At 32.7% G+C, this 21,615-nt stretch overlaps 1 protein-coding gene across 1 annotated transcript in view; it reads left to right on the plus strand.

The window, feature by feature from the left end:
* The window catches only part of FBXL17 (F-box and leucine rich repeat protein 17), a 182,201-nt gene that overhangs the window by 153,179 nt on the left and 7,407 nt on the right, over nucleotides 1–21,615 (plus strand). Inside the window, exon 8 of the mRNA XM_026673000.2 lies at nucleotides 18,369–18,511. Coding sequence (XP_026528785.1) covers nucleotides 18,369–18,511 — 143 coding nt within the window. The remainder of the gene's footprint in view (nucleotides 1–18,368; nucleotides 18,512–21,615) is intronic.

Genomic DNA, 21,615 nt, shown 5'->3' on the forward strand with positions numbered 1-21,615 from the left:
CTAACAGAAGTGTCATGAAGGCAGGAGGAAAAACTGATTGAGAAAAAGTATGAAATTCCTATTTTTCCTAAGTAACATTTCTAAAGAAGGGGAATAATCTGAAAAAAATCAAAAGAGGAGATCTTGTTCAGGATTAGTAACAGAACCTCCCAAAACTGGTACGGTGTATTATAGCAGAAGTATCAACTCTGTATTCAAGAATCTAAGAATTTCTAGATTATGGAATATTAACTTGGCCCAAACAGCATATAAAGTCTGTAGTACCCGTATGATCTGTTCTTGAAAATCTATTTGGTTCTATAACTTATCTTTTTTACTTTTTCTTGTGTGCATTTTGTATGTGTTTTTCAAATCTGACAAAAAAGTCTTTTTTCAAAATTGTTCTAAATGACAGCATATAAGGTAGGGACAAAAAGGTTAAAATGATGCAAACAAATGAATAAATATAATACACAAATAATACGAGTTGTAATAATAAAATCCTAAATTCATTTTTGGCATAGACACCAGAAATAAGTTGCTTCCTTTTCTAATTTTAATTCCTCCTCCCAACAGGTACTAAATTGCAATGTTTCGGTATTAACAGCCATTTGGAGAAAATTTAAATGGGAAGGGATGAAAATAGTTTATCTTCAGCATACCTCTTCTTTCCATGCTAAAAAAAATATGTTGACTTTTGTTTGTTTTTTACTATTTGTTGAAAGTTTGAAGGATAAAAATGGCAGGGACTTAATGCCCACAGGTTTACTGCTCCATTATCACTCTTTGTAAATACAATCACTCCATCAAAATTTAGCATCTAGCTCTTGAAATATTTGGGAGAGCATGTGAACCCCTTAGGCCAGGGATGTCAAACTCGTGGCCACAGGATGAATGTGGCATGCACTGGCCACATCCACCCCATTTTAGTGAACGGGGAAAAGTTGTGATACATCACGTAACAACAATGTGACACCCCAAGTTCAGCACCCTTGCCATAGGCTGAGGATGTCTTACCCATAACCATTTGTAGGAAATACAGATTCCATTGAGATTGTGGAAAGAAGTTAGAATGTGGGTAAATTAAAAGGATTGGGAATTGTAGAAGTCAATTGTGAAATGGGATCAGCTGAAGATATAGTAATGATGCTAAGGATTTTATGCTTTGTGATTTAAGCATATAATTTTATATTAAGCTTCAATCATTTTTATCTGTAAATTCATGAAATCAATTAAGAAAGTTCTATAGGAAGCAATTCAAGAATAAACAGATGAATATTGCTTGAGTTAAATTTTCTTTCATGTTGTTCAAATAATGAATGTGATGCTGGTTAAACTACTCAAATTGCTCCATTCTACTTTAATATCTTTTTTATAGTGGATTTAACAATGAATAGCATAATTTAAGTTATACATAATTAGCAAATACACTATAGACAAAATAGAATACTGCTCTAGGGTCATTATGTCAAATGCTGCAAACATTCCATTTGTGGCAGGTCAGGTTTCAAGCATACAATTAATGCTAATCATGGAATACAGGGTAAAAACAATAAAAACAGCAGCTTTAGAGAAGGGACATTTTTCACTGCAACATCAAAGTCGTATCTTTGTAGATTGGCAAAGCTCTTCCATTTAATTGCACTGAAGTGCTAATTGGATAGGGATGTGCTTTCATGTGTTCCCCAATTACCCAGCCATCCTTGACCAAATCTATATAAGGAGAGATTATGGGATTTTAAAAAAGCTTTTATCTGTTCCGTTTTTATAGGCTTACCTGAGCAAAGACAGTGGTTTCTTCTTTTTATGTAAAATTAAGTCTCAGAAAGCTGTTTGGAAGAATACTTATTAGAGAAACATTTCAAGGATATAATACGTTTCAAAGTGTTACATTTGATGGAGGAAGTAGATATTGAGACTTGTGAAAAAAGTATCATATAAGTTATGTAAGATGAGTTAAACACTATATCAAGAAATTATAAATGAAGGTAAAGAGAACTTAAAATTAAAAACTAAGATATAGAAAAAGATGGAAGAGTTTTAAGATCTTTTATACAGCTGGTTTTAATTCTAAATTAAAAATTAAGTCAACTGTACATGCCCATTTAAAAGTTCCTTTTAACCCCAGCGGAACATGTTTCTTGAGTTGTGCTTGCTTTATTTATTTTTCATTTAAAGCAATTTATAAAGCACTTCCCAATACCACCAAGAACATGTTTTTGACTCTATCTTAAGAGTTAAAACAGCATTTTAATTATTTAATGGACCACAACACTAAATTATTCTCTTTTTAATTAAGGTAATTTGATTTTTATGAATAAACTAACATTTCATGCTACTTCGTTGCACTGAGGTTTTAAAGCAAGAGGGTAGATGTATATGTTCAAAGGCATGTGATAACTTTATAGATTTCAGCAGACTGTTTATATGCTTACAGCTATAATCCCTCAGGAAATACTGTATATTGAAGGTTTTAATTCACTAGGTGGTAATATTTACCTCAGTGAAAAAAATAGACAAACCAAAACCATTTTAATTGCCTTGCCTAATGATTCTAGGATTACATTATGAAGAAGAACTCTTATTTTTCAAAGGACCTTAAGATTTATTACAAGAACTATTGAGGGGCATACATTACATTAAGTGGTATATGCTTATTACATTTCATAAAATAGGTCCATAATACTTTCTCCCTACTGCAGAAGACTAAGCTTGAAGGTGAATTATCCTAGTATTCATGAGTACATGGCAGAATTATATTCGGTCCAAGGATTTTAAGATTAAAATGTAGTCTTCTTGATATGTCAAAAGGTCCATAGAAATGTTTGCTATATCTTTAGTAGACAAAAAAGCACCATACTGATGAAGCAATTTATACTATTTGGGGTAAGCTATCCAGCACATTGGTTTCCTGCGAGTTTGTGGGTGCAGTTCAAAGTGCTAGTTGCCGCTGTTAAAATCCTTCATGACTTATGATCAGGTTACCTGAGAAATCATTTTCCACCAGTTGTTTCTACCTGTTCAATCTGGCCCAGCAGGATAGTCATGCTTCAGGTTCTGCCAGCCAAACAATGTCAGCTGGCAGGAAAGAGGAGACATGCCTCCTTTGTTGTAGCCTGTGCCCTTGGGAACATTTTCCCTCCAGAGATTAGAATGGTGCTGACCCTGCTGGCCTTTCAGAAAGCATTGAAGACCTGACTATATGTTTGTTCCTGAAGTCCCAAGCATGTGAATGACCTGTTTCCTTGTTATATCAACACTAACAGACTACAATATACTGTATTTTCGCTGTTATTTGAACTTAATTTCTTTTTATATTGTTTAACTGTTTTAATTGTTTTTTTTTTTTACAGTTTGCTGCCCAGAGTCTCTTGTTTGAAATGGGTAGATCTGGAAATTCAATAAAATAAATAAATATTCAATATTCAGCAAAAATTCATTGTACATGTCAAGGACTGGATTATGCTCACATAGTTGGGAAAAATGAACTGTTAAAAAAATGACCCTGCTGATATTGGATTGTATCTGTGTCATTGACTATTAATAGATGTTTCCTTAATATGATGCTGAGAATCTTGAAATAGACTATAATCGAATTGCATACCTGTAGAGAAAGATTTATTCTAACCTCAGGCAGTTGTCTTATAAAACTTTTTAAAAGTCTGAAAACAATATCGTTCTTCAGGGTTCATTCTTCAAGGTTAACTAGGTCAGCCTGCCTGCTCAAATAGAATATTTTCCTTCTTTTTCAATTATATCTTTTCTTCAATCAGTAAATCATGCTGCTGTCCATTTTTAAAAATGCAAGTAAATATGCACTTGAATGCAGGATAGGATATCTAGAAATCTTAATGAGGATATATGTCTTCACCCCCTAAATAGACCTGAAGATTTTATGGCCCATGAGCATTCTCAATATACTTGTGGCATCAGTGGAGGGGTCAGGGCATCGTCAGGGCTGGCGTGGCAGCAGGACTAGAGAAGCATTATAACCAGGATGGTGGTGGCTGTCCACAACATGTGGCCTTTTAGAAAATTAATTGTCCATCTCTGCCCTATAATGTTAGAAACAAATACCTATTCGTCTCACAACCCATGTCTTATCCATATGCAGATCCATAAATCATCAGCTTTTCCATCCTGGTGCTAAGAAAAAGACTGTAAAGGATTGCCATAACTCTATTTAAACATATTTTAATTTTGGTCAAACAAATCAACTTTATATTCCTTTCTACTTCTAACAATCTTGATATTAAATTCATTCAAATGCCATAGGTCTTTTCCAAAAGTTTTCCTTTTCCAATCTCCATGGCTTCTTTGAGTCCTTAGTAAACTTTTTTATATTTAGTAGAAAGTCCTTATCCTGGTCATTATATCTCCTTGCCATGCGTGTTTCACTTCTGCTGGCTTTTCTATTTTATAATTCAAGTTTTATTACATTCCAGTATTTCTGGTTCTAATTTCTACTCACACAAAATTTGTTTCAACTCTTTCTTCTGTAAATCTCCCAAAATAGTCTCTTTTACACCTTTCATTCCTTTGTTAAGGAACATTTTAGAAATAGTCTATTCATAGAAGCAGACATCATTGCTGACATAGATGCTAGTTTCTAGGCCCATTCTTTGAAGTCTCCTGGAATACATCAAATATCAAAACATGTTGTATCATTATATAAATTCCAGTACTAACAAAAAAGAAAGGGCAAGCTTTAACTTTTTTCTTTTCGTTTTTTGTCTGGATACTTTAATCTCCCTTTGTATCCATTTTCTGAAATTATAACATCTCAAATTTTTGTGGTGGCTTTTATGGATCAATTTTTGTTGACCCACATATAACCTGTTCAACTTTCTATAAATATAAATAATAGCCTTAAGATAGTTGAACAGGTAATTTCAGAAGGTGATTTAAAAAGTGAGTTTAGCAACTCAATTTCCTCTGAAGGACTCCGCAGTACAAGTAGATGATGAAAGTCAAGTGGTATGCAGGATAGCAGGGGGCAAGGAATTCAAGGAACAAAAGGGCTCAAATGGGGGGAATGTGAAATTGAAGTACCTCTTTAGCCATAAGTGGACAGGCTTCCAAGCACTCAAATTTCAATCACATGACCCTGGGCGTGCTGCAACATCCATAACTTTGGGGACTGGGCATAAGTATCATTCAGTCAGGATCACCATAAGTTTGAATAGTCACTAAACAAATGGTCATAATTTAGTTGACTTTGTAACCCAGCACAATCTTAGCCATTGAAACCACTAATTTATACAGTAAGGTCTTGAAAGAAAAAAAAATTAAAAAAGAAAAAGAATACTATTATCCCTCATCCTCCAAAATCCTAGCTATGTGTTATATTCTTTTAAATAGCTACTTAGTTTGCTTGTAAACATGACCTACTCATTTCTCTCTGAAGTTACTGGGCAGCATTTGGGCAGTAATGGTCCAATATATTCTTACCTGAGATAAATGTCTCCTCTCCCATTCTAAAGGCTACAATTCTATTTTGCATTGTTCTCTATCTCTATATTATTAATATTGTACTAGTGGAATCCTAACAAATGTCTTAAATAAAGTGTTACTTCGGAAACAAAAAGATGAAATTCTTTAAAGAAATCATTTTAAAGTCTAACAGTTCTTTTTTTTTTTTAAACAAAACTTGGAAATTATGAAAACAATTAATAAATGTAAAATGTCTTATAGGCACAACTGAAAACTGCTCAGAAATTAAATGTTTTTATTGCATGTGTTAAGTATGCAGATCCACAAATAGTCCTATTGCAGTATAGTAATATAATAGCAATAGCACTTAGACTTACATACCACTTCACAGTGCTTTACAGCCCTCTCTAAGCGGTTTACTAGAGTCAGCATATTGCCCTCAACAATCTGGATCATCATTTTACCGACCTTGAAAGGATTAAAGGCTGAGTCAACCTTGAACCGGTGAGATTCGAACTGCCAAATTGCTGGCAGCAGGCAGCAGAAGTAGCCTGCAGTACTGCATTCTAACCACTGCATCACCACAGCTCTATTAATATAATAATAATTACGGTATATTAATATATGTTTTGCATAGATTTTACTACCTATGGAACAAATTGCTCTATATTATTCTATTCCTTTACTTAATATTTTCTTCTCCAAGTATGTCTTTTATACCAGAGTTTATACTTCGTTTTTATGACCACAGAAATAATAGTTTTTATACTTCTTTCTATTTATAATTTCCTTACTTTTGACTAAACATATTTCAGAAGGGCTGTTTTGCAATAATTCTAAATTATTTTCATTTGCTTTATAAAACATTGGCTGTAAAATGGAATTTCAATTAATTTGTGCTGAATAATTATACCCTTTAGTGCTGTATGGTTATATTTATATCATGTTGTTAGAAAGTGCATCATTCATAGTTACGTTTAAATATAATAAACTCTAGAAAATAGTTGTGAATTTGAAAGGGATGCAAAAATGCTATAATTTTTGATACGTTGACCTGGGTTAGCTTATAAATTTGCATTGTAATGAAAGCAAGCATAGAAGAAAACTAAATCATAAAGTATTTCAACCCAGGAAATTATAGAATTTGAACATAATATCTGGAAACCAAATATAATCTTATATATGTATATACATTTAAGAAAAATAGGATTTTTAGAGTATCATAAAACTTCAGGTAAACATATTTGTAATCTTCTGGGAGCTTAATGAATGCTTTTGATTTCAATATTTTTGATTTCATTTGGTCAATTTAATCTCTCTTTTGCAATGTGATTTTAAATGAGTGAGTTTTAAGAATAAAAGAGTTTAGTTTTTAGCAGTTTTTTAAATGATAAATCATACATTTTCTCGATCTTGAGGGAGACACTATTAGTATATTGTCCAAGGATTAAAATTTTCTGAATTTTAGAATTTTCAGCAATGAGTAAAATCAATCATAAAAGTAAAACAGACTCTTGATTAGATTTGTTGGGAATATTTGTTGAAACTAATAAACAAATAAAATATAAAGAGCTGCTGATTGATGTGTTGATAATGGCAGGAATGGTGATAACAAAAAATTGAAAGTAAAAACTTTCATTTGTAGAATAGTCATATACTGTGTGTTGGCATAATGACAGCAAAAGAATTAACCTATTTGTCATGCCTTCAAACAGAGTAATATAATGTTCTGCTTTTTTGAAAAAATTACAAGATTTTATACTTTTCATCAATCAAAGAAAGCAAAAAGCTGCCTGTTTTGTTACTTAGATGAGAAAAAAATACTATGTACAATAAGTTGGAGAGTTATAAATAATGTTTTGGAGTAGAAATAAATAGGCTCTTGAAATTGTTAAAGATCATTTGTAAACCTATTTGAAATCATTTTAATTTTTTATTTTCAATTAATAAAATATTTATCGATTTTCTATATTTCATTCACCATTAGAATTAATGTGAGGATGTATGTTTCACAAAGTAACTTTCTTTTAGGAATAATATTTTACATTAGCAAGTTTAAAACTCTGGATACAGTACACTTGCAAATGGCAATTGTGTGACTGCAGGAGCCTGTGATCATATAGGATTTCTCTTAACAACTACAACTGGGACTGCTGGAACAGCAGCTGTGATAAGTCAGTACAATCATATAATGTTGAGCCTTATGTCCATGTCATTTAGCAATGGAGTTTCCAGTCCCCATTTCTGTTGGTAAATGAGGACTTACCTATATTTGCTTGAAAGACAGAGTTCTCATATGGTTACAATACTTGGTTAATCAAGCCAAGATTCCCCCCCCCCCCCAACAATATAGATTATCACATGAGGCATATATACAGGCATTTTTTTCTATATAATCTATATACAGATATTCTATATTATAAAATGGGCAAAGTGGGGAAATGAACCAAATAACAGCACTTAGATTATTCAAAATATGATAGTATGTGATGATGAATCCTTCCAAATAGCCCTTTTAATGATTTGAAGGACTTTCTTTACCCAAAAAAGGGCTTAGATTTTTCCTAATTTCCCTGCTCCCACAAATAAATGCATATACAAGTAAGACATTTGAAAATTCACTTGGAAGTGTAGTTGAAGGTAATGTAATTGAATATTGTCTTATGCTTATCTAGATATTATTAGCTAAATAGAAGTTTAGTGGACAAAACTTAGGTGACCATGTAAAACTGGAGCAGAAGGATAAATATTTGTGTATCTTAATTTGGATATGAATATTACAATCAGATTCAGAAACTTTAGAAAAAGCATTTCATCATGAAGGATGCTGGAAAAAAATAACTCAATCACTGAGGAGCCAGGAAGGGCTGTAAAAGAAGAGATTTTATAGTCCTATAAAACAAAAACTACAAATGCCTTGTTTGACTCTTATATTGACAAGATCCCCAAAGTGGCAAGAAAGTTGTTTTAAGATGACATTTTACTGATATATATGCATTGGGCATATAATGTAATATTATTTATATCAAACATGTTTTCTTTATAAACATTTACAGATAAATATAGTGCAGAGATTTAAGACCAGAGACACATACTGTAAGTCTTCAGGGAAGTTTGATGGTTTATTTCAAAAACTCCTTAATATGTCTAGTAACTTTTAAGCGAATGACTTAAATAAAAAAATAAATATTGAGAAAATTGGGCTGCTCTTTTTTAGAAAATTTATAGAAGGGAAGAAGAGAATTAACACATGTGGCTTTGGAATTACCATACTAACAGCTGAAATTTGTTTCTATGGGAGCTGGGATTTGTAAGAGGATTGTCCCTTCGATTAAAAAGAAAAAGATTTAAAGGCTTATACCCCGAAGTAAGATTTAGAGGCCCATACCTAGGCTTGTAAAAAAGGGACTTTTTTACCTGGAGTATTACACTTCAGAGCAGTATTTGTTTTATAAATATCACTAAATTGCAAAGTAAGCTGTGTTATCTAATGACTGTTGTCTACCTAGCTAACTTTTAATTTATTTTACACATTTTCAGTACATCAACTCTATATTTAGACTTAACGCTGATTAATAAAGTTTCATGTAAAATACCTTAGGCACATTATATTTTTAATTCCCAGCATGATTTATTTTTCAGATACAGATTGCAGTAAAAAAATTGATCCTTATGTTGCCTCACAGTTTAAAAGGCTCCTCTAGCTGTCAGGCTACTAGAATTTTCAGTGAATAAGTTTACTGTGAATATGTCCTAATCCCAGGAGCAACGTTTTGCAAACTGCTGAAGAGATAAAAAGGGTGATTCGTCTAAAGTTCTCACCTAAATTTATAGGCTGTATAAATATATTGTCAGGAGGAAAACAGTAAAGTGTGTGAAATGAATGCTGGAATCTAATGGAAACAAAAATCTTACCACAGTTATGTAAAAATTTCTGTGCTTCCAAAGTCACTGACAAAAGTTTCCACAGAGACCTTTTAAAGCTCATATTTTGTGAACATTAAATTTTATATTTTTAACAGGTTTTATAGCTTAATCATATAGTTTTAGAAGATTTCACACTAGAAAAACTTTCAAATACGCTTGAAAATCTTTGATGTGTGGAATAGTTACAATCTAAAATATTATTTAACTTTCTAATCAGCTTGATACATAGTAAAGCTTCTAAATGTATATCGCTGTCATTTTGCTTAATCTATATTAGCATACTAGCATCACATTTAGCAAAACAAATATTAAAATAAAATATGTAAATCTATAAATAATAAAATTTAAAAATAGACATAAAATACAATAAAACTATGTGAAATAAATGCATTTTATTTATTAGGCTGAATATGAAAGAGAATAGTCTGGTTAAAAGCCAAATTGTTCATCTGCCATGTTTCATCCTTTGCAAACAGTTTAATTCATAATTCATTGCTATATTGCATACAACTTGAAAATATCTAACAGATTAATAAATCTATAATTTGGGTTCATTTTTCCTTTTTTAATGTATTGTATTATTATTGGTACCCCAAATCTTCAGTGACACACATGTGGCCTGTTCAATGAAAGAGAAAAGAGAAGTCAGAATTGAGATTCCCCCAATGTTCTTGATTGGCTCTTGTATCATACCCAGGGTTTTTACCAGGCTTAAACTGCTTTACTGATGAATCTTACTTCAGAGCAGATTATCAGTGGTCCACACTGAGAAGAGTCATATTGAGAACAGATGTGATAATATCTTTTCATCCCTCTTGCATACTGTCCAGCAATGCTCCTCTCATACTGTTCTTATCTATCTATACAAAATCTCCAGAACCGTAAAGCCTACAAATTGAAATTTGGCATGTATGTTGGCTCTTGGCTTCTAGGTGCTCACTAAGAAAGGATTTTTTGAAATGACCATCAGAGCATTAGTATTTCGTATATTATTATCAACACACTCTGATGCTACGAAGTTCTACTCCCCCTTGCCTGAAAAGAAATCTGTTCCAAATGCAAAACACAAGCAGAGGAGAGGAGTTTCAGTTTCACAGCAGCAAGCAGTTTTAGCACAGAACAGTTGAGCCAAGCCACGCCACGCCCAGGCTCCTTGCTGTCTCCTTCTTGCTCACACAGCAAATACTGTTTCAGTTTCCAAACAGCCCTCAACTGTCTCACACACTGACAGGACACTAGCCAGATGAATACCAATCGATGCTGGTAGGCAGATCCAGAATTTTTTTCCCTTATTTTTCTCCCCAAAAACTAAGCCCGAGCACATAGTTTCGTAGCGAAGCACGGGTATCGAACTAGTATATTAATAAATCAAAAATTTGTGTTTTCTATATTTTTTTATGTAGCCTATGCTTCAGCATGAACTCACATGCAATTTATATGGAACAGGCCTGTAATGGTATTCATTCAAAAGGAGTGAGTGAGTGTGTGTGTGTGTGTGTGTGTAGGAGCTTACTCAAATTACTTCTGATGGCCTTGTCAATAATTCTTTGTGGAACTGGTTATTTTTGAACTTTGGCCCCTGCCCTTTTTTATTTGACAATTTGGATAAGGATGAAGCCCAGAGTTGAGTGTTTCAGAAAAAAAGGGGGAATAAGACTTGTGAGGTTTATTTTTGAGAATTTTATTTTCCTCCCCCAACACTAAACCAAATCACATAAGTTTCATAGCGAAGCTATTAAGGTTGGAAGGGCTCACTAGACACAATAGAGAGTTTTCTCATGAGAACCAAGGTAATCTCTACTGGCAACAGATAAGATTGGGGGAAGGAGTGCCTGGAGAGCCCGCCAATTAACCCAATTGGCCAACGTGACCTGTGACACTTAGGGATAGGGTTGTTTCCTATTTTAATTATACTGAAACTGTGGGAAAGATTTAGAGTTGGTTTTCCTTTGAAGGAAATATGATGTCCTCAATAAAGAAGATATTTAAGGAGGATCCTAGTTTCAGAGTTCTGATTTGCTTGGGTTCATTAGTTAGAACCTTGACACAATGCAGTTTTAATTACTTATATCACTGTATGATTGGTTTTTTTAGATTCCTCTGTTTATTGCACAAAAATAAATGTTTAATCAAATATAGGATGTTGGACCAATAATTGAATCACATTCTCTTCAAAACACCTTTCTTTTATAGCAGCTTTGGGATAGATCTCAAATAAATAATTGAGATTAAAATCTAAATTTATTTTTTTAAAGTGAAATTACTATCAACGCACTTTAAGTCAGTTTATACACACACAGTTTTTTTAAAAAAATAAATGACTGTATGGACAACTATGCTGTCTTATCTCTGGCTATAATCTACAATTCTTCCAAGGGCATTTCATTATCTCTGACACCGTCCATCATATTTTATCTTTTTTTGTTTTAATGCATTTTATTTCAAATATTACTTTTTATTTATTGTCTTTTATTATGAATTTTAAAAAATGTGCAATCAGTTTAAAATACTGTTGGAAAACAATGTGGTAGAAAGAGGCAGATAATTCTAGTTTTACACTTATTGCTGTCATCTTTGAAAAATGGAATCTTGTGCCAAATAGATGATTGATATGACTTAGTTGGATTGGTCTGTGTTCTTATCTAAAATTGTTTTCTTTGAAGAACAAGAAAGAAAAACTAGAGTTCCTAATGTGTTTGCGTTCCATTGTATTGTTAGTTAATGGATTTTCCAGAATCAAATAATAACAGCATATTGCAGCACCAGTAAAGACAGAATGTGACATCACAATATTGTTTAAATCAACAATATTGTAAAGGTTTTGAAAAAGGTTTCAATTTCTGAGAAAGGAAATAAGACATGCAGCAATAACACTAAACTATAACAGATAACAGATAATCAGAGTTGGAAGGGACCTTGTAGGTCATGTAGTCCAACCCCCCCCTCCAAGCGGGAGACCCTACACCATTTCTGACAAATGGCAGTCCAATCTCTTCTTGGAAGTCTCGAGTGATGACCTCCCACAACTTCTGAGGGCAAGCTGTTCCATTGGTTGATTGTTCTCACTGTCAGAAAGTTTCTCCTTATTTCCAGCTTAAATCTCTCCTTGTTCAGTTTCCATCCATTATTCCTTCTCTGGCCTTTGGGTGCTTTAGAACAAGGGTTGCCAACCTTTTGGACCTCAGGGACCACAGACCAGAGACCCTGGAAAAATTCCCCAAAAAAGTCTGCAGGAAATTCCCCCACCCTATTTTCCTACTGATCGTTCTTTATTTGGGATCGCAGGATACTGTCTCCATCTCCATTCTCAGGGGGAGAGAGAGACTTTTGGCTTCAAGTAAAGCAGCAGAAGCCACAGAAGTCTTTCTTTCTCTCCCCCAAATTCCACCAGAAATGAGCTTTTGCCAGTGCAGCCTCTTGGAGCAGGAGGCCTTGCAAGGTCCCAAAGACTTGTTTCTGGCAGAGTTTGGGGGAGAGAAAGAAAGACTTTGGCTGCTTTCCTTGTGTGCAGCCAAACGCAGAAGGAGAAAGAAGTGGAAAGAAGCAGCCTGATGGCCAGGCCAGGCAAGTGGGGCAAATTCTCCCCCTCTGCCCTTGCCCTCACTATCTCTTCTTGTTCCAACGCAAGTCTTGTGTTCCCACGGGCCATGTGGGGCAGCACAGTCTTGTGTTCCCACACAGCCTGGATTAATTACTTTGGGGGGGAACATTTCTCTGCGGACCGGCAAAATTTTCTCATCGACCATCAGTGGTCCCCGGCCCACCGGTTGGCAACCACTGCTTTAGAAAATAGCTTGACCCCTTTCTCTCTGTGGCAGCCCCTCAAATATTGGAACACTGCTATCATGTCTCCCCTGGTTCTTCTCTTCACTAGACTAGCCATGCCCAGTTCCTGTAACCGTTCTTCATATGTTTTAGTCTCCAGTCCCCTAATCATTCTGGTTGCTCTTCTCTGTATTTTTTCTAGAGTCTCAACATCTTTTTTTATAATGTGTAGACAAAGCCCAGCTGAGATTTAATGATATACTTTAAATTCCAATTAAAATTGTACTAAAAAAGAAATGACTAGAATGAGAGCAAGGTTCACAACTGAGAAAAGCAAATATTGATCTATCCCAAGGATCATATTGATTTTTTTATAGTACATGTACAAAGGTGCACTTAATATTGAAAATTATCTGAATTAATACAGTTGCCATTTTAACATAGTTGACTAAAAGCCTACCACACACAAAAAAACAGGGTAGAATGACCTGTATGCTATCCATTTTTACACCGTTGCTATCATCATCCACAACCACATTATTGCCCCTCAATGTGTATGTTGGGAGAAAAAAGTGACTATGTAGTTGATAAGCAGGGAAGTTATTAAATAAAATGCTTGTTTGTTTTCAAAAATGAAAGTTTTTCTGGTAAAATAATGAGCACAGAATTTAAAGAAAAGAATGCATATCGAACTTGATGAAAAGAATCACACAGAACTGGGTGAGCCTCTGATCTTGCACATTTTAGAATTCTATGCCTGTTTTTAGTCAATCAATCAGAATAGAGCTGGAAGGGATCTTGGAGGACTTCTAGTCCAGCCCCCTGCTGAAGCAGGAGACCCTATACCATTCCAAACAAGTGACTGTCCAGTCTCTTAAAAACCTCCAGTGATGAAGCACCCACAACTTCTGAAGACAAGCTGTTCCACCCGTTAATTGTCCTCACTGTTAGAAAGTTTCTCTTTAATTCCATGTTACTTGCTTCTTTGATTAGTTTCCATCCATTCTTTCTTGCCCTGCCCTCAAGTGCTTCAGAAAATAAATTGACCCCCTCTTTGTAGCAGCCTCTCAAATACTGGAATACTGCCATCATGTCCCCCCAGTCCTTATTTTCTCCAGACTAGCCAAATCCAAATTCTGCAACAGTTCTTTATATGTTTTAGTCTCCAAGCCTTTAATCAAATTAGCTACTCTTCTTTGAATTTTTTCCTTTAATTGAAATATTTAAAGGCAAAATATAAAAACTTGCAAAAAATTTTATTTATTTGGAATATCCCCATATAAATTAGTTAAATTTACCCAGCGGGCCTGGGGAACCCAGAGAGGGATGGAACCCATCAAATGTGATTTGCTGTCATCGGGGTGTGGGGTAGGAGTTGGTTTTTGTTTTTGTTTTATTTTGTTTTTTGTTTTCCAAATTTTGTTCTATTGTACTTTACTAATTTATTTGATTCTTTTTGTTAGTTCTTATTGTTTTTATTTTTATTTTTTGTTTTAAATATGATTTTGCATTGTGTAAGCCACCTTGAGTCGCCATGGGCGAATAGGCGGCAATATAAATCAAATAAATAAATAAATATCCCATATAAATATACTTAATATTATTCTGCATCTTTGGAGGGGAGGAGAACAAAGTTTGCTAAAATTTTATAAGAATTTTTTCTCTTCTTGCTTAGTTCTGCAATTAAAAAATACCAATGCATTTCATTAAAGAATTCACCATTTACATCAGAGATATGTTGAAATTTAAGATTGCAGATACTTTAAAAACAAACTAACAAGGGACAGATCAAATTACATAGAATTATGATTTCATCACACACAATTTATAGGAAAGATTATTTGTTCATAAGCAATAGAAAAAATTAAATTCCAACAATTTCTTTAGAAATTGTTAAATCAAACATCTTCCTGATGTGTATTTTTATAATAGTTAATTAAAAATCGATCACTTGTTTGTGAAATTGCTCTTCACATTCCCTGACATATAGTTGTTTGTCTCATTCTCTCTGTGTACAGATGCAGCAACTAGTTGCTGTAGATCATAATGTACATATTTGACTTACATGCTGTAATTGTTTATTTTTTAACTGAGTAAATTGTAACAGATGGAGAAACCATGCCTGCTTGTCCAGCCTGATTTATTTCAAATCATTCTACCCTACTCTTTAGGTGAAAAGGCTTCTAGAACAGCTTACAAAATTCAGTATAATTCCTATCATCAGTATAATAAATTGATGCATTGGGAGCATTGACATTAGTAATGCAGGGAAGAGGAAAGTCCTGTAGCCCATGTCAATCTTTGTTCATATAATGTTGGCTATATCCCAGCCCACATAGAAATGCATCTGTGCATGTTCCCCTGGTATGTTTCTTATTGGTGAATATTTTGAAAGGTAAATTATGCTGCTAAATACGAAGAGTTCTAAAAACTACTTGAGGAGAAAGTAGTCTTTTTCAAACCCTTAGGACCGTACATTTTTATTTGCATTTCCATCACTTTAATTACTGTTTAAAGTGTTCCCGGGATGATTACAGTCAACTATGTTCAAGACATTACATCCCATTCTTTATATAGAGGAGTACTAATTAATGTTACTAGCTTTATTATTCTGCAGTAGTTGAAATTAAGGTGCAGCTGGCCAGCGACATCTTATCTTGGGATATGAGTTGCAGCTGTCATTATCTGAAAGCGATTTGATGAGTCTACAGAATAAATTATGGTGTAAATGTTTATTTGTATGTTTCAGATATCATGGACTCAGTTAACTTCTGAGTTAACTGGGGAGAGGGGGCTAAAAGTTCTAAAAATTAAGAACCTCTGTAAGGGATTCTGAAACCAGTAGATTATCTCCCAAATTATGCCATTTCAATTTTGGCTTGTAAAGTGGGTAAAAGAGAAGTGCAGTATAATGTATGAATGGACATGATTATGTTGTTATTAATATACTTCTCCTTTATGACCCTGTATATTTATATAAATTAAGTATTTATATTTTTAAAATTTCCAGGTTAACTTATGTATGAAAACTACTTGCCTTATGGGTTGAGAAATTTGCTATCTAGCATGCCGGTGAAATCAAAATATCTATTAACATAGAAGATACTTGGTGAAGCCTTCAAAAAAAGGAAACTTGCTATTGATGCTGAAAACATTTTCTTTTCAGCTATTACAGATTGTAATGTTAAACTGATTAAACTAGTCTTCTCTTGAGATTTTCTGCATGTTATTGACTTAAAAAGAATAACTACACATAGCATGCAGGTTTTTTTTAAAAATCAAGTTTTTTTTTCATCTTCAACTAGACAGACAGACATATCTGATAATTAGTAATGGTTTTGGGTTTTTTGCTGGCTATGAAAGAATATATTTTAAGGTATTTTATAAATAGCAGTTTTGTAGAAAAGAAATTACTTGTTACATTTTAAATTTATTTTCCTAAATTAATACTGACATTTTTAGTAAGTTCTATAGGATTTTCATAGATTGTATTTGAATAATGAGATTTGAAGAATTTGCTTAAGAGATCTGATTAAGACTAATATAATTCTATTGCTTCCTTTGTAAATTATGCTGGATTTTTACTGATTGAAAAAAATTGAAAGGATTTTAAGTGGTATTATAAATTTATAATAGCTATATTGTTATTTCTGGTACACCTTAGTGAATTTTTGCAAATTAGAATGGAGAACATTTTAAAGATTTGTTTGATATCAGGGATCAAGAATAGTTTTTTATATTTTAAGAGGTGGTGCTAAGTTTAGACTTACTTGATAGGAAAGGAAAGTTCCCCTTTCTTCTCTTTTTTGTTGCTCTTTATTTTTTATAGTTTACATTAGTTTTACTTGCATTTTTTAATTTCCAATAAAATTATTAGTAAAAAATAAATTAACAATTACTAGCAACATATACAAGAACTAGATTAGATAGCATATATAAACAGATAGTAAATAAAAGGAGATAGGTGATTTGGTGGCAGATAAAATCTTCTCTCAAATCATTTTTGCCAAACAAAGATATTACAAATATGATAACAAATATCTAGACTACTGGCAAATAAATAAAAAATCTAAATGTATTAGTGCAATTAAAAATAGTGTATCAGTAGTGACTAAAAATATAAGTAAAGCATTCAATTTTTTTCAATAATTATATTTCCGAGTAATCCAGCACTAATAAAAATCAATGTTTAAATAGATTAATATTCCCAGAATTAGCTTCAGAGGCTGGCTATACAATTTATGGAATCTCCTTTCTCTATTTCAGAAACTTCTGAAACTTGATAATTATTTCAAGAGTTCATCAAAGCTAAAGAGGTTGAGAAACTTTGCCTTTATAGCTTAAGGCTGTTTATATAGTAAATCCTCCTTCAATCCTGTGAAATTAGTTGATCTGAAAGATAATGGCTAGAACTTCTGTATGTGCGTATGGATCTTACTTGTCCTAGTCCAATCCATTAAAATCAAGGTTGTCAATGATAGGTCAGGATTTCATAGAAATGATATAGATACCTTATGAGGAGGCAAGCTCCACTTCTTGTATATGTGTGCAACATTCCAATGCATGTTGGAAAAGGACACAGTTTTTGTTGCAAAACTCTTTTATGAATTCTACCCTACACCTTTATTCTAAGTTATAACTATGTCAATAATTGCCAAGACAGTCAAATCATATAAGTGGTGGAAATACCATGAGATAGAAAGAACATGGTAATCGACACGAAAAATAACTCAAAAGTACCAGAAAGAAAGAAATAGATAGTCCTATTAAGAAAATATTAGAAATCATGTTAGAAATGAAGCCATAATTCTTCTTTCTAGGGATAACTCTACAGCATTTTAACAAACAAAATCACAATTATTTACTAAAACATATGGTCACAGCTGCGAGAATGAATTTAGCATAACATTAGAAAAGAGGAACTTTATCAAAGATACCAGATTGGAAACTAAAACTTGGAGAATAATGGGAAAATTAAGACCATATATTTACAACAGAAGTTTAAACAAATGTAACCAGTACATATTATGAAGCAAGGCAAATATAAGTATTTTACAGTATAATTTTTAAGGAGGAAAAGAACTGTGTAAAGTTCTTTGTTTATAAATGAGCTAATAAGTATTGTATATCAATCAAGGTACAACAAACAGAAAGTTCAAGAGAAAATATTTCTTACTTTTGATATATTTCTGCATGTATTTATAAAATAAATGTTTGTCTGATTTATGTTTCATTTCTGGTTCTGGTTGTCTCATGTTTTACAGCCCTGATAGCCATTGGAAGATACAGTATGACAATAGAGACAGTTGATGTGGGGTGGTGCAAAGAAATCACAGATCAGGGAGCCACCCAGATTGCTCAGACTAGTAAATCACTCCGATACTTGGGACTGATGAGATGTGATAAGGTAAGAAACATCGTATAAAAAACCTATATCCCCATGTGTTTTACAAGCCACATTCTTAAATCTATTCAAGCAAGACAGTAAAAGCAAGTTCTGTATATGATATTTTGGTCCTGTCTGATTGTTTAATATTGAAGTTATATAATTTCACTTTCTGAATTTCCTAATTTCTGATTGATTATTATATATAATTCATTAACATAATAATCTGCCTAGATTTAAAATAAAAATCTAAAAATATCCCATTCCTAAAATCTAAAAATATCCCAAGACCAAAACACATGACTTTGTAAAATTTTGCCTCACATTTTTGTTCATAAGTCATCATTTTAAAAACAAGCATAATATATTTACTTAAGATGACATAATTAAAATTTAACCATTATATATTATTAAAATTTCCATACATTATGGACTGCTTCTTGCTTATTCAAAAACACATTACAATATTGGACCTGCAAAGATCATAAATGCAAAGATTGGTTGCAAAATTATTTTTTCATCACTGTACTGCAAATGGTCACCATACAAGTCAGTTGCTAAACGTAGACTGCCATTAACTGAGAGTTTTATTTGAGGAATAATGCTAAAATATCTGCTTAATTCCTTGACTTTAAGTTAGGTCTTCAATTATCTGATCAATTTTACATATTTTTGTGGGTATAATTAAACTTGATTGTACATTAAAAGAAGCTTTTATTTTTTAAAAAAGTCCATGTCCATTTCAGTGACCTTGGTGTTCTAAACAGATTTTAGTATGCCATCACTTAAACCATGTATAATCTATATACACTATTGTCTGTATTCCTTTAATTGCTTGCTTATGTTTTCCCGACTTGTTACAAAAAGACCTGCATGCTGTGAAGGGAGACAACTTAGCTGACAAGAATAAGAATCTGTGAGAGTGCTACAGAGCAAGTAGGGAAAACTGTTCTTGATTAATGGAGAAATATATATTGGCTATCTTGATGAGAATGCTGTAAAGTGTGGCATAAGAGTCACCATTGGGGGTCATTTAACTTGCTTGTTAAACCTCTCTCTTCAAGGGAAAGCTGAATAATAGCCATAAAAAGAACAAAATTCAGAAGCTGCATTCTGAATTTAAAATGTTTTAGATGCAATGTTGGCAGCTTAAGAGCTTCATTTCTCTTTCATAGTCAGAAAATAGAGAACTTTTCTTCCTTAACTTTTCATATTTCATGCAGAATTCATTTATTTTCCAACTAATGCTTTTAGAACATCATTATAGTAATATTTGGCAAGTAGGAAAGGTCATTGTGACAACAAAATGTTCAGCCATGCACTTGGGTTCAATTTTTCACCTCTTAACCTTTTCCAAAATATTGAATAATGTTGCTGTGCCAGATAGACACTTCCCTTTATATGTGATGTTAACAGGTATGGAAGAAAAACTAATCAAGACAATGACTATAAGCAATATGTAGCAAAAGATTCCAATATTCCCCCTAAAACATTATTTAATGACATAATCTCCTTGGAGTCTCTTTCATGTGTACTTCATATAAATTTAGAATTAATAAGTGCTAACTAATCCAGAGACTCTGCAGAGCTGGCTAAAGCCAGTCGCTGCTTAATTCCATTTGATTATATAACTGGTTCTAGGCCACAGATTTCACTAGTGGCTATTGCTATTGATCCACCCTATGAAAATAATTAGATTAATTGCTTTTTCATCAAGTTCCATTAGTGTAGTTCTTTTGATTTTCATGCAGTTGAAGCAACAACTTTAAGGAACAAAATGGCTTGATAATAATATTAAGTAAAATATTGTTTTATTGTCCTGTCAAGTCATTCTTCCACTAAAGTAGAATAGAAATGTTAATTAAGAAAGGTGGATCTAAGAATGGTATGCTTTTAGCTGTCTGAATGAATAAGGTTTCTAGGATGAAACTATTGCATGACTCCTAGCCTAGTTGAGAGTAGTAGTCTTCTAGAAGAAAATCATTAAATAGAAATGCTTTTTTAAGAAGAAGAAAAGGTTGGTTCCATTAATGAAATAAGTGGAACTTCCCATGTACCCTCAAAATCCATTCTGGGACAGATTTTGAGATAGTGGAGAAAGAGAAGAAAATAACATTTTGTTTCTGAAAAATTCCATTTGAATATAGGATTTGGAGGTTGTTGAATGAAGGGCTCCCACTACTCGTGATGTCTTCAATCTTGCTAGATGTCGAATTTTCTAAGATATCACTGATCTTATCCTAAAAATGTGAGATTACCATGAAGTCTGTTTCTGTGAATTTTTCATGCATAATTATCATTTAATCAAAATTAATAGTTACATATATTTATTCAAGACTAAAACATTTATAGATTTTTAATTATTTAAAATGTTGTTCAAAAGAAAGTACAAAACTATGAGCAGCAAGATATAAATGGCAATATAACCAACATATAAGGAACCATACTTATATATGAACTATACTTACATCTTCATTTCAAAATAGGAAACAGTTTAGAATTTTCAAAAGAACAAGACACGAATATTGTTACATTTATTGTCTTCCATTAATTTATACACATTCACTGCCTAACATAGCTATGTTTAAAATATATATTTATTTTAAATCTTAAAAATAGAAAAGTGGAATTGTCCCAAACAAGCCACCAGTTTTTAGCTTCATTAAATAAATAATTTTAGTAGCTTCTATGAACCCCAAATGTAGAAAATACTTTTTTAAAGAAAACATTAATTGAAGAATGTCTGCAATTATGTCCCAATGTAATCCAATTAAGCTTGGTTTAGACTGTTCTTTCCCAGCTGCATTAAAATATACATACAATCTGCATAGGGGAGAAGGCTTAAATTTTTCTGTAAAATGAACCCATTTGGCTGAACATGTTTATTATACACTGACATATTCTGTAATATTACTAAAAGGCATAAAGAATTATTAATAAATAGTAAACATTAAATAATAGCTATGAATTAATTAAGAATTGTAGTGTAGATAACAAAATGTTTCTTCCTATTATGTCAAATAAAAATGATTTTCACAATATTCTTGGTTTAAGAATTGCAATGATAACTTTTAATTTATAAGAAAAGACATTTATTTATGTATGCAGCATTTATCCCCCCATTC

The sequence above is a fragment of the Notechis scutatus genome, chromosome 2 (genome assembly GCF_049901735.1).
Source record: "Notechis scutatus isolate UNSWTSFEM ecotype Mainland chromosome 2, rNotScu1.2, whole genome shotgun sequence".
NCBI lineage: Eukaryota > Metazoa > Chordata > Lepidosauria > Squamata > Elapidae > Notechis > Notechis scutatus.